Here is a 16,777-nt window from a genome sequence, read left to right as displayed (position 1 = left end):
GACTGTGCTTGGACATTGCCGAAACCAATTCCAGATTTTATTTTTTGCTCTCTTTGCTGTGGTGCATTTGTCATTCCACCAGCAATTATAATGTTTTGGCCTGGGGGATTTGATAGTGGTATTGTGTCTTTAGCCACATTTAGAAGATGCGACGTGATGTAATCTGTCACATCATCAATATGCTGGAGGTGGATTTTTTCCTCATCAAGGTCGATTGATGATTGAAATTTTGCCTAGTCTGCTCGGACAAATTTCCACTTTCTGCAGAGTTGAATTGAACGAGTCTTTGCTTTCAGGAAGTTGCATACTATTGGGAAGTGGTCACTGCCCATGGGATCGTTTATTGCATACCACTCTATGGTTTAGACTAGTACTGGTGAACAAATTGAGAGATCTATTGCTGAAGTGTGTCCTGCTGGGAGCTGTACATGTGTCGGCGCACCAGTATTGAGTATAGTGAGATTTAGTGCCTCTAAAAAAGCTTTCAATTAGTCGGCTCTGTCTATCCAATTTAGGAGAGCCCCATAATGGGTGGTGCCCATTAAAGTCCCCTAATATACAGAGAGGTGGAGGTATCTGTATAAAGAGGTCTTCAAGATCTTTTAAAGAGTAAGTACGGTGTGGTGGTAGGTAGATTGAGACAAGTATTATTGCACTATGGAGAGTTATACAAACAGCAAACTGAAATATGCTATTTCAGTTTGGAGTGGGATATATTTAGTTGGGATCTTCGAATTTACTAGGATTGCTACACCACCATGGGCAGCATTAGCGGTATTTCAATCTCTTCGATAAAGGCAATAGTTCTTTATCAAAGGAGAAATTTGTGAGGTCAGGTAAGTTTCCTGTAGACAGAAGGCAACTGGAGAATATCGGTTAATTATGTATTGAATATCGTCAGTGTTGCAGCGAAAACCTCTGCAATTCCATTGTAAGATACTGTGGTTCATTTAGGTTTAGTTGAGGATGATTCAGACTGTTTTTTGTTTGAGCACTTTTTCTGGTCTTTTTCTGAGAAGCTTGGGGCGCCCGGTATCCATAGTGTCATTTGCATGAAGTTCTAGTATGGGTTCTTCAAGATCTGAGTGTACATCTACTTCCACATTATTGGTGGATGATTCAGGTTTCTTGTTGTCTTTAGTCGTTTTTAATTTTTCTTTGTCATGCAGGACTTTCCGAGTATCAGTTGGGATGCTGATTGGAGTGTTGGTCAATTCACTGGTTTTAGTTTGATGTGTGTCTTTTCCTGAGTTAGATAATGTATTTTTAACCCAATTAGCTATAGATGTGCTGGGGGGGTATTGATACATCTGTTTGTACTGCTGTTGAATTAAAGCTTCGAGTGCGAGTTGCATATGAACGACTGGGCATGGTCAACATAAACCTGTCTGCGTGCCTATGAGTATGTGATTTTGTGCTCAATTTCATATTTTAGAATTTTCTTCCCTGTTTTCCACACTTCACAAGATTTTGAAAATGCTGGGCGACTTTCTTTGCAGTTGGGGTAAATGGGACTTGAGGCTGAACAGTTTGCTTGTGTATGTTCCTTGGAACCACGAATAGGACAAATAGTTTCTCCTCTGCATGCTTGTTGGGAATGTTTATATTTTTGGCATTTAAAACAACGAATGGGATTAGGGATATAAGCCCAAATTCGGCAGTTTAAATAGCCAGCTTTTACTGAGGATGGCAAATTTGGGGTACTGAAAGTTAAAATGATTGACCTAGTTGGGACGAGATTTCCATCTTTTTTAGTCATTATGCGTTTGGCGTTGATTACTTTTTGATTACGTCAGTTCTTGAACTAATTCCTCTTCAGATATTGTAAGTAGGTCCCATTCGGTTATAACGCCTTCCGAGGAATTTAAGGTGTTGTGTGGAGTAATAGATACTGGCAGGCCAGTGAATGTCGTTGTTTTGAGCAGCCACTCGGAATGTTTGGAGTTGGCTATTTCAATTAATAAGTCTCCGGATTGCAGTCGTTTAACCATTTTTGGTGTTCCAGCAATGGATTCCAAAAATCTTTGGATGACGAATGGTGATAATTTGCCGACAGGTTGGTTGGAAAAGAGAGTGTATCACCAGAAAGTTTGGCATTTCATTACACTGCACTTCTCTTCGGAGCCTTTTTGGTTGGTTCAGGTCTTCATCATTTGGTTTATCTAGCCTTGAGTTTGAAGGCTCTAGAGCTGGATAGTCATTTTTATCCATCGTTGCTCCTTTTAGCCCTGGGGGATAACTTTTCCCCCAGATTACTGGCCCTGCCATGGGGAGGCAGGAGCAGTGCCGCTCGGAGGCCAAGTGGTTGAAGTGTTAGTTGATTAACAGAACTAGAAATATAGGAAAAAGAAAGGTGTGTTTCCTTTCTGTGTTCTAACTTGTGGCTTTCAAGTACAGAACTATTGTTATTGTTATTTGGTTTATAGGAGCATTAGCAACTAAGACCACATTGCTCCGGGGATATGCGGTGGTCATTCCCTAACCTTTCCGCATCCTCCGTATTTGGTGGATCACGGGCTCGAATCCCAGTCTAATCTCGCTTGGCCTCGAAATACGCTTGGCACCAAGGGCCTCGGTTAAATGTATTACTTATAATTTCACAAAGAAATGCTTCCCTATGATGCTGGGTTTTAGCACTAAAAATTACTGCTAGCAGCTGCTGTTTATGAACCAAGTACAACTTCTAAATACCTGATTTAATTATTAAACCCAGCTACACGATTAGTGTAATAAAAATATAAGGTGAAAAAAAATTCAAGACAAAAATAAATAAAATATTTTGTTTTGTTAATTTTGGAAAACTGCATCTTTAGCAAGATGAAAATCTCCAAATTAAATTCTGTTAATACAAAATATTCCCCAATAACCATAGCAGATCAAGGATTATTTCTTACTGCGGAAGGAATAAAAGTTCAAGTTATTTATGCAAACAGTATAAATAACTAAAATACTCATGCTATTTTAATACAAAAACACATTAAAACGAAGTCATTATCAGTTCCCCTACATAAAAAATAGGCAATTCTGTTTTCATTTTTGGTTAATACGAAGATGTAATTTGGCTAATATGCACATTTCAGTGGTCCTGTAAAATTATGAAAATGAAGTGGTTACTCAACTGCATAACTAATTAATGTTTATATAAACAAATATACAGAAATAAAGAGGAATTTACCTCAATATATATTCTAATAAACAAATACATATATAAAAAATAGGTCAAATTACCTGTGCATGATAAAGTCCTAATGACTTTGGAGCATGTAGAGGAATGAGAACTTTGACCAAAAATTGTTTATGTTCTGTTTTCAAAGGCAGGGCAAATCCATTGATAATACTAAAAAATAATCAGAAGGAAATGAAAACCTAAATGTACATATGTGGCACATTAACTTTTCATGTGTTCATGTTTTCCTTATTTTTCATAAAAATGAAAGACGAAGAAAACATTCACAGTACTTTTAAAACAGCATGAGGAATAAAATCATAACAAGGGCATTTCAAACAAAATCAAGTTTAATATGAAGGCTACTACACAATAAATTACAGCAATACTGAATATTTTATATGTAACATCTGCAACTAGCTTTGCTACCACAGTCACAAGACAAAGAAACAAATGTCAATCTAATGCATACATTTATAAATACATGAAGAAAAATCAATGTCTGCAGTACAAGATTTTGCCAGAATTTCTGGAGAATACTAGTGATGCCATTTGGCAAACTATTATTTAAATTCTAGCTTTCTATGCTTTTGACAGAATTCATCTGATGCAATTATGTCACCCAGCATACATCTTACCTAGATACATATACAGCTACACTCACAGTTTCAGTTGTTCAGATTAAGTGCAAAGGCAGACAAGGCCACAAAGCATTAATGCACAATGTCTATATATCACTTGTATTCTGTCATTGCTTTGCACGTTTGTAAGACAAAAAGAACGGTGTAACCTCTGCTGAATATGAAGTAACTGAATCACAGTATGAAAAATAAAAAATAAATAAATTAACTACATAAGTTTTTCCTGTCTTAATGGGAATCACAATCCTAGGCTTTTTTTCATATAATGGGAAAGAACAGTGACCACAAATGGTGCTTTCATACCGTCTGAACATGTCAACATATACAGTACCTAATCCATAGCAGCCTTTTTTTTTTATGCTTGAATTATACCTCAAGAAACAAATTACCTTTTATTAAACCATTCCTATGTGGTAACTCTTCATAGGTCTAATACCTGTCTTTTTGAAGGTATGCACAGACAAGACGTCCACCACTCTAAATCAAATCTCCAGATAACGTTTTCTGTTTTAAAATATAGTATTCCTCTCACCAAAATTCAATTCAATAATGCTGCCTTTTCTAATGTTTCAACTAGTTCATTTGGTTATAATTCTCTGGTTTGTCAATATAATACAGTGGATTCTGGTTATTTGGGCCACTGGTTAATCGGGGCAGCCGTTTATTTGGGGAAAATCTTAAAAAACAGAAACCAATCGAGAAAATAGCCAGGATTTACTTCGCTTAATTGGGACAGCATGCCATTTAATCGGGGCAGGAGACCGCAGCACTGGAGATTACACTATATCTCCAACGGTACCACGTGGTTCGGTCGAAATTCTGGAGGTCCCAACCATAAAACAATTAGCAGTCACCTGTTTATTGGGCTTTTCTGTCAGTGAAATCTATCACAAACGGACAGCAAACTCTATCTTACTGAATTTGCGATAATACTGACAGCTGGAATTCTGTGGATTATTACGGTGAAATGTATTTACACTTCCATGAAATCTTCAATCATATAAAAAAAAAAATTTTCAGATCTTCTCTTAATTCCTATTTTGAAATCTCGGTAACTCGTTACTCCGTTCTCACTTGCACGTATTGTGTTACTTGAAATTTGTGTGTGCCGTGTTCTTTGTTACTGATTGCTTATCTTTTTACTGTTTTAAATTTTAACCCCACCCACAAATGTCAGTGAACAGAAATGTCAACTAGAAATGGTGCTAATATGCCCAGCTACACGATTAGTAACACTGCAACTAGTTCGTATGTACATATTACAGTACGTATTAATTATTCAGATTATCACGTATATTCTTCCGATTTTCACGTATCATTTAATTTTTTAATTGGTAAGGTAATAAAGGGTAAATTTGTGCATTAAAAAATTTGTGCTATAAAAGTAAAGATATATTAATATATCTTTACTTTTATAGCCTGTGGATAATATTCCTCCTATTTTCTCTAATTAGAATCGCTGTTTAATAGAATTAAAATTCAATTCACAAACGTGATCACAATGACCGGCACTTATTACACATCACATAGTGAACAGTACTTTATTATGGTGAGTTCGTCGTAATGTGATTTGATTGTACAGTGAACCAATTGTAAAGGGGGGAGGGTTACGTTGTTTTTTTTTTAACTATTTATGTGAAACTTTGGATAATTGGAGCAGCGGCTTAATCGGGCCAAGATGCACTAGTACCGATGTGTCCCAAATAACCGGAATGGACTGTATTACAATTTCAATTCCTAACAGCCTAATGAAGTAAACAATTAGCTTATGCCACTTCAAATAATATCTTCATTCCTCATTCTTATGGCTTCAAGCAGAATGGATACAGATATAATCTCACTGCTGCTTGAAAGTGCATGACAAAATACAGGTACATTTCACTGAATGACAGAGTTAAGTTGCTTGAAAACAAATCATTAAGTAAAAATGTCATTAAGTTTGCCATTAAAATGGGATGTGTTCTTGGGGAGATAAAAATTAAATGGTAAATGTTAAATATAACAGTTATTAAAGTGTACTGCAGTAATAGTTAAAGAAGCATACTTACTTATTCTGCATATATGACATAATAACAACAGCTAGCTATATAACAGTATAATAATGAAAGAGTATTTTGCTTCTACATTCACACATGAATCCATAGGGAAGTGGAGGACAGAAGCTTATTAAACTCTAACAGGGAGCTAAATGATTTTGTAATAATTGAGAGCAAAGTGGAGGAGAAATTGTTGAAGTTAAACATAAGAAAGGCAACTGGGGTGGATGGGATCTATCCAGTTATATTAAAGGAGGTGGAAAATGAAGTAAAGAAACCCTTAGCCATAATTATGAGAGCATCCTTGGATTCAGGAGAGCCCTCATGGACTGGAGATGAGCAATGTATCCCCAATTCACAAAGGGGGATCAAAGGGAGACTTCTGTTCTGGGGATAATAATAGAGTCTCTGGTTAAGGAAGCATTGCGGGATCATCTAGACAAGTCAGCAGTAATAATTCAGCCACAGCATGAGTTTATTAAGGGGAAGTCTTGCCTGACCAATTTGATTGGATCCTATTACGTGGCCACAAAGGATGCAAAAAATAATTTTGATATCAAATACTTGGATTTCAGGAAAGCTTCTGATATTGTTGCACATAGAAGACTGCTGTATAAATTGGAGCAGTATGGAATTATTGGCAAGTTGCTGCTATGGATAAATGGATGGTCGGGTGGGAGAAGACCGAGAGTGGTAATCAATCTACACTGCTCTTTGTGGACTAATGTTATTAGTTGAGTTCCCCAGGGTGGGTTTATTAATGGGATTGTTGTTTTCCATATTTATTGTTGTTATTTGGTTTTTGGGAGCATTAGCAACTAAGGTCATATTGCTCCGGGATATGCGGTGGTCATTCCCTGACCTTTCCGCATCCTCCTTATTTGGTGGTAACGGGCTCGAACATTCCATATTTATCAATGATATTGATGAAGGTATATCAAGCTTAATGTCCAAGTTTGCAGATGATACAAAGGTTGGTAGGGTTTTTAATGAAAGCAATGACAGTATGCTACTGCAACAGGATCTAGAAAAGTTGGGCAGATGGGCTGAGAGGTGGCAACTGAAGTTTAACATTGACAAATGCAAAGTACTGCATATGGGAAGCAGTAACCCCAGAGTAACATATCAACTGTGTGGTACTACACTGACGGTGGTAGAGAATGAAAAGGACCTGGGGGTTATTGTTCAGCAAGATATGAAGTTTTCTGAACAGTGCAGACAGGCTGCCACGGCAGCCCACAACGTCTTGTCAATGATATACAGTAATTTTGCTAGCAGGAATAAGGAGGTGATTATCCCTTTGTATAAGGCAATGGTCAGGCCACACCTTGAGTACTGCATACAGGTCTGAAGGCTTCATTTTAGGAAGGATATAGAGTTGCTAGAATGAGTACAGAGAATGACAACAAGATTGGTAAGGGGAACAAAGGGGTCCTCTTACTAAGAAAGAGTTAAGTTCTGTAAATTTCAGTGTCTGGAGACTAGACTAGGCACATGCGAGGTGACCTGATTGAGGTGTATAAGGTTTGAGGAAGTTTCAAACCTGAGGGGGAATAAACTCAAACTGAGGAAAGACAGTTTTAGATAGATGTGCAGAAATTTGCCATTAGCAAGCGGGTTCATTGTTGGAACAAGCTTCCATCTGTCATTGTGGAAGTTGGTGGCTTAAATAAATTCAAGGAAGAAGTGGACAAACTTTTGGAGCGAATGGATGGGCGAAATGTTTTTTTTTTTTTTTTTTGGCTGATGCTGTATAAGCTTGCTTTCTTGCATCATATGCCTCTGCTAATACTAAAAATAAGAGGAAATTAAAACTTTGTGGATAACTGGTTTATTTAATTTGGAACTATCCCTATTAGGTTTATAACCACAGAAGAAAGGAAAATTGTAGGATAGGTGAACTTTTTCCTTTTTATTTTAGCCACAGACAATGATGTTTCTGTTGTTGGTGATTAAAGTCATTCAAAATATGCATCTAGTGAAATCTACATACTCTTCTTGTTTTCATCATACAATAGCTGATAGCATGCATATGTTATTTTTATATTCCTGTTAATTTTGTTGCTCCTTTGTATGTCAACTTTTTTTAGCAGATGGCATTGTAGTTTCAAAATATGTAAAATCTTCTGATGTCCTTGGGTGTTATTAATTTTTCAGGACTGCAGTGTTAGCATTTCTTCAATCTTGTCTTGCATTCTTTGGTTTGAGGTTCAAGCAAGTTATTCAATACTCAAATCTTCACCATGTGATTCAGATAAATCAACTATACCAGCAAACCGCCCCCCCCCACAAACCCAACATTTTCAAGCAGCTTTTTTTGCAGTCTACCCTATGTTTCTTTGTATATCCTGGCTGGCTTTCCTAATCCAAATAATTTTGGATAAAATAAGCCACAGTTTTCGCCAAACTACAGCCTTATTTGATCTCTTAAATACAGTAAATCCTTGATTTTATGGACCTCGATTTAATGTATGCAAAAAAAGTGACTGGCATCAGAGTGTATTCGAAGTGCTCAATTTAAGACATTCAGAGGAAGCTGGGAACTCGTGTGTCACGAGCAAGCATCCCAGTCTATTTATGCATAAACTCACTATGATACCATTAAGTGCTCTCATATGTGCCCTGTACAGTAGTGGCTGTAGTTATACAGTATATAACTACAGTACATAGTTATACAGTATATGACTATGACATCTAAGAAAAACAGTGAAAACAAAGTGTGTGTGTGCATTTGAGTATTGTGCAGAAATTAAAGCTGTTTGAGATGGTAGACTCTGGTATTTCTTTCTCCTTCCCACATCTTTGAGGAATATAGGGTTAAAAAACAAACTGTATCAGATATTGTAAATGGCAAGGCTAAGCTTAAATAACTACAGGCAGCTATTCTACTATTCTTTATGCTCATTGAATAACAAACTTTGTTTTCACAATAAGTTGCACCCGTACTGCATTACTTTCAAATAAATAACATTTCCAAAAGATGACAACTCATTTATTAAATAATTACAGACAGTCTAAAAGTAAGTAATATATGAATTATGAACAAACACAATTCCAAGCATTCTGAGCATAAATGCAATTGTCTTTATGCTCACAGCAGAAAATGGGGGGAAAAAAGAAGAAAAAAGTCTTCACAACAGTTTGCATTGGTATTACACTACTTTCAAATAAGAGAACATAAACAATGGCAATCCCACAATTAATGCAGGTCCGTTATTTTCAAGAGATCTCACTGGTTCAATGCACAAATTGCAGAATTAAGGAGTTTTCACTGATATTCAGTGTTGATGGAAGTGTTTCAACACTTGATAGAAAGCATGTGAAATGAGCAACCACTATTAATCTCAAAGATGCAGTATATAAGTAGTTTGTACAATATGCCATTGTGCACAGGTGTATGTAGTGCTGAAGTGAGAAGCTGGCAGAACACATTGGGAATATCATTCTGGACTACGATGGTTCACCAGTATCAACTTCTTAGCCATGACTCTGAATAGTTTTTCCAAGCACCACTATATGGTCATGGTAAATTATCTTCTATGTACATATACTCTATGCATACATAGTAGAAGACATTCACACTGTATCACCCAATCACAATTAAATCGGAGTATATAAAAGCTTGTTTTTATTTATTAATATTCTGTGTTTCTAATACATACAGGTAAGAGTAACTATTTAAAATGTCATTTATATGGTAAAAAATGGTCTTGAATAAAAATTTCAATTTAACAGACATTCCCCACCATTAGTAATCCATAAAATCGACGCCGGTTTTAGCATTAATAGAGGCATATGATGCAAGAAAGCAAGCTTATGCAGCATCAGCAAAAAAAAAACTTCCACTTCACCCCTCCGTTCGTTCGAAATACCTGTCCAGCTGAGCCTTAAATTTATTTGGGCAATCAACTTCCACAACAAGGGATGGAAGTCTGTTCCACCAACCAACTACCTGCTGGCTAAAGACAAACATCTATCCTACATCTGTCTTTCCTCAATTTGAATTTATGCCCTCTCAGGTGATTATTCTGAGCAAGAGGAAGAATCTCATCAGCATTTAGCATGCTCAAACCATTCAAGGCTTTATACACCTCAATCAGATCACCTCGCAGGTGCCTAGTCTCCAGACACTGTAATTTGCAAAACTTAAGCCTTTCTTCATAATAGCAACCCTTTGTTCCATCCACTAATCTTGTTGCCTTTCTCTGTACTCATTTCAACAGTTCTCCATCTTTCTTAAAATGAGGCCTCCAGACCTATATACAATACTCAAGGTGTGGCCTGACCATTGCCTTATACAAGGGGATAATCACCTCCTTATCCCCGATAGAAAAATTCCTGTGTATCAATAACAAGGCACCATGAGCTACTCTTGCAGACCATCTGCACTGCTCAGAAGACTTCATATCTGCCTGCACAATTACCCCCAGGTCCTTTTCATTCTCTACCACTGTCAGTGTAGTACCACAGAGTTGATACGTTGCTCTGGGGTTGCTGTTTCCCATATGGAGTACTTTACATTTGTCAATGTTAAACTTCATTTGCCATCTCTCAGCCCATCTGCTCAACCTTCCCAGATCCTGTTGCAGCAGCATAGCATCAGTAGTGTCCTTAACAACCCTACTAACTGTTGTATCGTCTGCTAACTTGGACATTAAGCTTGATATACCATCATCAATATTATTTATAAATACAGAAAACAATAATGGACCCAACACTGACCCCTGAGGGACTCCACTAATAACATTAGTCCACGATGAGCAGTGTCCATTGATTACCACTCTCTCTGTCTTTTCCCCCTCAACCATCCCTTTATCCATAGCAGCAATTTGCCTCCAATGCCACACTGCTCCAATTTGTGCAGCAGTCTTCCATGTGCAACAGTATCAAAAGCCTTTCTAAGATCCAAGTATATAATATCAAAGTTATTCCCTGCATCCAGTTCTTTTGTGACTGCATCATAGTATCCAATCAAATTGGTCAGGCAACACTTCCCCTTAACAAAACCATGCTGTGTCTGAGCTATAACTGAAGTCTTGTCTAGATGATCCTGAAGTGCTTCTTTAACCAGTGCCTCCATTAATTTTCCTGGAACAGAAGTTAAACTCACAGGTCTATAATTACTTGTGTTAGCCTTTGATCCTCCTTTGTGAATTGGGGTCACATCTGCACATCTCCAGTCTATGGGTACCTCCCCAGAGTCCAAGGAAGTTCTCATAATTATGGCTAAGGGTTTGCTTACTTCCTTTGCTGCCTCCTTTAATATAACTGGATAGATCCCATCCACCCCGGGTGCCTTTCTTGTGTTTATCTTCAACAATTTCTCCTCCACTTTACTCTCAGTTATTACAAGATTATCTGGCTTACTGCCAGAGTTGAATACACCTCTGGCATTCCCCTTGCTGAATAACTCAGCATGTGTGAATGTCAATGCTAAATATTCATTTAGTTTGTTAGCTACCTGAGCAGGATCATCAACAACAGTTGAACCATCGATATCAAGTGGAACAATCTGATTCATGCCCTTCCTTCTAGAGTTTACAAAAGTAAAGAACTCTTTGCTGTTTTTCTTTGCATCCCTTGCCAAAGATTTCTTGTAATCTGCCTTCGCCTGCCTAACCTCCTTTGTAACTTGGTTACAGGTCAACTTATATCTACCATAGGCTTCTGTGTCACATGTTAATTTATATGTATCCCATGCATTTTTCTTCTCTGCCATATGTCTCATTAGTTCATCTGACATCCATTTAGGCCTAACCCTTGAACAATATTTCTTAGTTGGTATGTAAAGCCTAGTAGCTTCCAAGATAAGTTCTTTGAATGCTTCCCATTTTGAATTTGCTGTTGGTAACATCATCAGCTGGTCCCACTGTATAGAATTTAAAAACTGTCTCAGACCATCGTAGTCGCTTTTACGAAAGCAATAACCCTTCCCTTTACCCCTGATGGTAGTTACCTCTTTGAGTAAATCCCACTTCAGCACACTGTGATCACTGCCACCTAGTGGTTCCTCTATCTGCAGATTCTTAATGCATGAAGAATCACTACTGATAATCAAATCAAGAGTATTACTCCCTCTAGTTGCCTCCCAAACATGCTGATGTAGAAAACAATCATCCAAAAAATCCACAAAAGCCTTGCTTGTGACCAACCCACAAATTCCAGTCAATATCTGGGAAATTAAAATCCCCCATTATAAGACACTTTGATTTACTGGCCCACTCTATTTCCCTGTACAGTTTCTTATTATACTTGAGTCATTAGGACTATAGCACACTCCTATTCTCAATTTTGATCTCCCAATGTTTATGTCACACCAAACCAACTCGACACTGCACTGCCCAGCGATGTCAACTGGCTTCACTTCCTTGGATTTTATGTGTTTCTTAACTAATAGCATAACCCCTCCTCCCTTCCTATCCTTTCTGCAGAGATTGTACTCCCCAAATTCCAGTTTGCATTCCTTATATCTGTGTGATACCATGTCTCTAATATCCCAACAATATCCGCCTTTGATGCTTTGAGCAATACCTCAAATTCATCAAATTTATTTACCAAACTCCTAGCATTGGTGTACACGCAAGTATACATTCACCTGTTCTTTTTCTTAGTTACCCTAACACAACCCATGTGTTTACTTGTACCGCAATGACTTCCAGCAGTGTCTGAAATATCCTGCATCTTGTTTTCCAGGTTTCTGCTCATTCCAATAGAAGCAGTTTACTGTATCTTCCATGAGCCTTTTGGACTAATTTCAAAAGAGACTCTTAAAGCACCATCACAACAATGATTTATATTTACTCACCTTAAAGCACTACCATTCAGTGGCATGCTTTTTAATATTTCTATAAATTTCTTTAAAGTTCGTCATAACACGGTAAAGTAAGCGATATCAAAAACCAAAAATTGGTGACAATTTCAAAGCATTGTAACATTATTATATGTTACAATGTTACATTTAAGCAAGATAATCATGTAGATTTAAACACATGGAACAAATGTTTCAGGTACACAATGGTTCTACCAAAAAAAATAAAATAATGCTGCTATACACACAATCCATTTAATAAATATGTATGCATGTTATAAAAGTCTCTTACCTGCCCAAAATCTCTAATAATTCTCCAATTCCATTAAAATGTTCAGTCTCATAAATAAACCTGCAAAGTATTTAGAATTTTACAAAACAATAACTATATTCTTATGAATTTGTCATGCAGAAATGCAGTAATCATATTATAAAATTTTTCAGTCATATAAACAATAAGAGGATGCCAATAATTCTTCTGAAAGTATTAGAAAATGTATATTAAATAACGTTCAAAGGTGTCAACTGAGGGACAGAATACAAAACTTGTACCGCTACCAAGTAAATTTCAAACTAGCATCTTATATGTGAGTAAAGCTGTCCAGAAATTCTAATGTTTTAGTTATAAAGCTTAATTATACCTTGTAGGCTAAAAACTATTCATACATCTTTTGATCCAATGATCAACAACTTTTTTTTGAATGTGGATATATAGTTTCTGAAAACATGTGCCAAGTAAATTCAAATATCTAAATGAAAAACCAAATTTCTGTTTGCAGCTCTACCTAACAAATAGTACATAAACTTGCTATTCAAATGGCCAGGAAAGACCATGAAATATACTTGAAGACTACAACTTTTGACTTTCATAAACCTTACATGCAAACACTAGTTTTACAAAAAGTTTGCTATAAACATTTCATGAGCAGTGTAGTGTATTACATTTATATTTTCCCATAACTTATACACAGGGAAAACCTAACCTGAGCTAAGAGTATTTTGGAGAAATACTTGGTAAAATATAGTTTCTATACAACCTTTAAGTTGTAATTACAGCGTGTTTCAAAATTTCAGGGATCTAGGCACAGTTTACTATATCGTTTAGACCTGGCACATAATTCTGAATTTCATACTGATACAAGGGGCAATCAAAGAGAGAGACATTAAAAATATAAAACATTTTACTGAACTTCTAACAGTTATTCCTTCTCAACATAGCCTCCATAAAGTTTAATACACTTGTCTTCCATCTTTTCATCAATTTTCTAAATACTTCAGAGAAGCCTTTTTGAACTGAAAATGGCAACCTTTTCATCCTTGAGTTATATGAAATATGAAAATGCCACAAGAGGCAAGATCAAATTATAAGGAAGATGAGGAACTGTTTTAACGAAAGAGTTTACTTATGCATGGGTAATGCACACACACACATCATTGTTACTATCAAGGTAGTTTTAATACATCATGTTAATTATATCTCATACTGCAAATACCTTCACAATGAGTTGCCATGGTATTGCTCTACCTTGAATAAGTTTCAAGCCTATGGAGAAGACTATGGTTAATTATTCTAGGTGGATATCACCACCCAGGTGACACCGTTTCAGGACTTTTTTGGCCCCTCTTCGGTGGGTGTTACCCTGTTGTTGAAATGGTGACAACCCAGTTATGAAGTGTAACTCCATAATATGAGGCATCTCTCATATTGTGAAGTTATACTTCATAAATGGGTTGTCACTATTGTAACAACAGGGTACCTACCCACCCACTGAAGAGGGGCTGAAAAGTCCTGAAACAGTGCCACCTGGGTGGTGGTATCCACCTAGAATAAGTAACAATAGTCTTCACCATAGGTAAAGCGTTACTTATTCCAGGTAGTGCAATACCATGGCAACTTGTTGTAAAGGTATTCACAATATGAGATATCAATGCATTAAAATTATCTTGGTAGTAACAATGATGTGTGTGCATTACCCATTCATAAATAAACTCCTTCACACCCTTAGGCATTTAGCCAAGGAATATCTTTTAAACTGTTTTAAAGTTGATCCCATGTAGTGTTTTCTCAACAACTGAGGATGTGTGCACCCTTGCACTGTTATGATACAGTAACCATTTGAAAGGTTTCAAATCAAGTATTTTGTGGCCAGCTTTTTGATTAAATTTTATTAGAAGTTCACAGTAAATTTTTCACAGTATGAGTGTGAATAATGCCTTGCATATCGAAAAATGTGGTGACCACATACTTTCCAGCAGACTTTACAAGACCATAACCTCTTTGGAGGTGAAGATGTACCATGTTTCTAACATGAACTTTGTTCTTATGATTCGGAATTGTAATGGTGGATCTGGGATTCATCTCCAGTGAACATTCTGCTTAAAAAAAAAAAATAAATAAAAAAAAAATAAATATACAGTGGATTCCGGTTATTTGGGCCACCGGTTAATCGGGGCAGCCGTTTATTTGGGGCAAATCTTAAAAAACAAAAACCAATCGAGAAAATAGCCATAGTTTACTTCGCTTAATTGGGACAAAATGCCGTTTAATCGGGGCAGGAGACCTCAGCACTGGAGATTACCCTACGATTGTCTCCGACCGTACCATGTAGTTCGGTCGGATTTCTGGAGGTCACAACTATAAAACAATAAAAACAATTAGCAGTCACCTGTTTACTGGATCATAAATGGACAGTAAACTCGATCTTATTGAATTTGCGGTAATACCGACAGCTGAAATTCTGTGGGTTATTATGGTAAAATGTGTTTAAACTTCCATGAAATCTTCAATCAAATAAAAAAATTAATTTTCAGATCTTCTCTTCATTCCTATTTTTAAAGCTTCGTAATTTGTGACTCCGTTCTCACTTGCGCATGTTGTGTTACTTGCAATTTGTGTGTGCCGTGTTCTTTGTTATTGATTGCTTATCTTTTTACTGTTTTAAATTTTAACCCCCACCCATAAATGTCAGTAAACAGAAATGTCAACTAGTTTAGTTAGTACTGTATGTACACATTATTACAGTACGCATTAAATCTTCCGATTATCACGTATATTCTTCCGATTTTCACGTATCATTTTAATTTTTTAATTGGTAAGGTAATAGAGAGTAAATTTGTGCTTAATATATCTTTTCTTTTATAGCCTGTGGATAATATTCCTCCTATTTTCGCTAATTAGAATCGCTGTTTAATAGAATTAAAATTCAATTCACAAACGTGATCACAATGACCGGCGCTTACTGCACATCGTATAGTGAACGGTACTTTACTGTGGTGAGTTTGTCGTAACGTGATTTGATTGTACAGTGAACTAATTGTAAAGGGGGGGGGGGATAAATTGTATTTTTAACTATTTACGAGAAACTTCGGATAATTGGGGAAGCCGCTTAATCGGGCCAAAATGCACTAGTCCCGATGTGTCCCAAATAACCGGAATCGACTGTATATATATATATATATATATATATATATATATATATTTTTTTATCAAGATGTTGATAGGTGCTTTTGAGGTGAATGCATATGTCAACTCTAACCGCTTTTGTTTGGGAGTAATGAGTCAAGGGCTCCAATGAGCAAGCCCATCCCATCCGTAAATGTTCTTTCAAAATGTTTGTGCACACATTCAACTAATACTCAAGGACTACAAGATTCCTGACTTTAATTCATCTCTCCTCAAGAACAACAGCAGATGTACCAATAGTTACATCAGATACTGACGTTGATGGGCAATCACGGATAGACAGAGTCATGTTTTTTGCTGGTTCTTCCATCTCTGCATACTTATGCCACCTAAATACAGTGAATCCTAGTGCAACAGATTCCCCATAGGCTCTTTGTAAGAGTTCTGTTTCTGTTGGAATTTTGTTCAGTAGGACAGAATTTCACATGGCTTGCTGTACACTTATTTTCCTTGTATGTTATCCTTGTTCAAGTTTGATGCTAGTTCTTGGAAATTGAGAACCCACACAGATAAAGAAACCTCCCCCCCCCACATATGAGATGAATATCTGATAGTTTAAACACAGTTTTCATTAACAGCCAGTCTACATGTTGTGAAGTAAAATTAGTCTTAATTTTTTTGGTCACTTCTCAAAGAATGTTTATACGAAAAAACAAAAAGAGA

General features: G+C 36.6%; 1 protein-coding gene across 4 annotated transcripts in view; it reads right to left on the bottom strand.

Annotated features, from left to right (window-relative positions):
- LOC150088662 (serine/threonine-protein phosphatase 2A 56 kDa regulatory subunit epsilon isoform-like) overlaps window positions 1-16,777 on the bottom strand; it is a 258,149-nt gene that overhangs the window by 102,497 nt on the left and 138,875 nt on the right. For all 4 annotated transcript variants that reach the window (XM_090369609.1, XM_090369608.1, XM_090369611.1 and 1 more), the window contains exons 6-7: window positions 12,944-13,003; window positions 3,229-3,337 (exon numbers count right to left, since the gene is read on the bottom strand). In XM_090369609.1, coding sequence (XP_090225735.1) covers window positions 3,229-3,337; window positions 12,944-13,003 — 169 coding nt within the window. The remainder of the gene's footprint in view (window positions 1-3,228; window positions 3,338-12,943; window positions 13,004-16,777) is intronic.

Source organism: Mastigoproctus giganteus, chromosome 3, assembly GCF_048544385.1.
Source record: "Mastigoproctus giganteus isolate SK-2022 chromosome 3, ASM4854438v1, whole genome shotgun sequence".
Lineage (NCBI taxonomy): Eukaryota > Metazoa > Arthropoda > Arachnida > Uropygi > Thelyphonidae > Mastigoproctus > Mastigoproctus giganteus.
The sequence above is the reverse complement of the archived record's forward strand: the minus strand, read 5'-3'. Positions and strand labels throughout refer to the sequence as shown.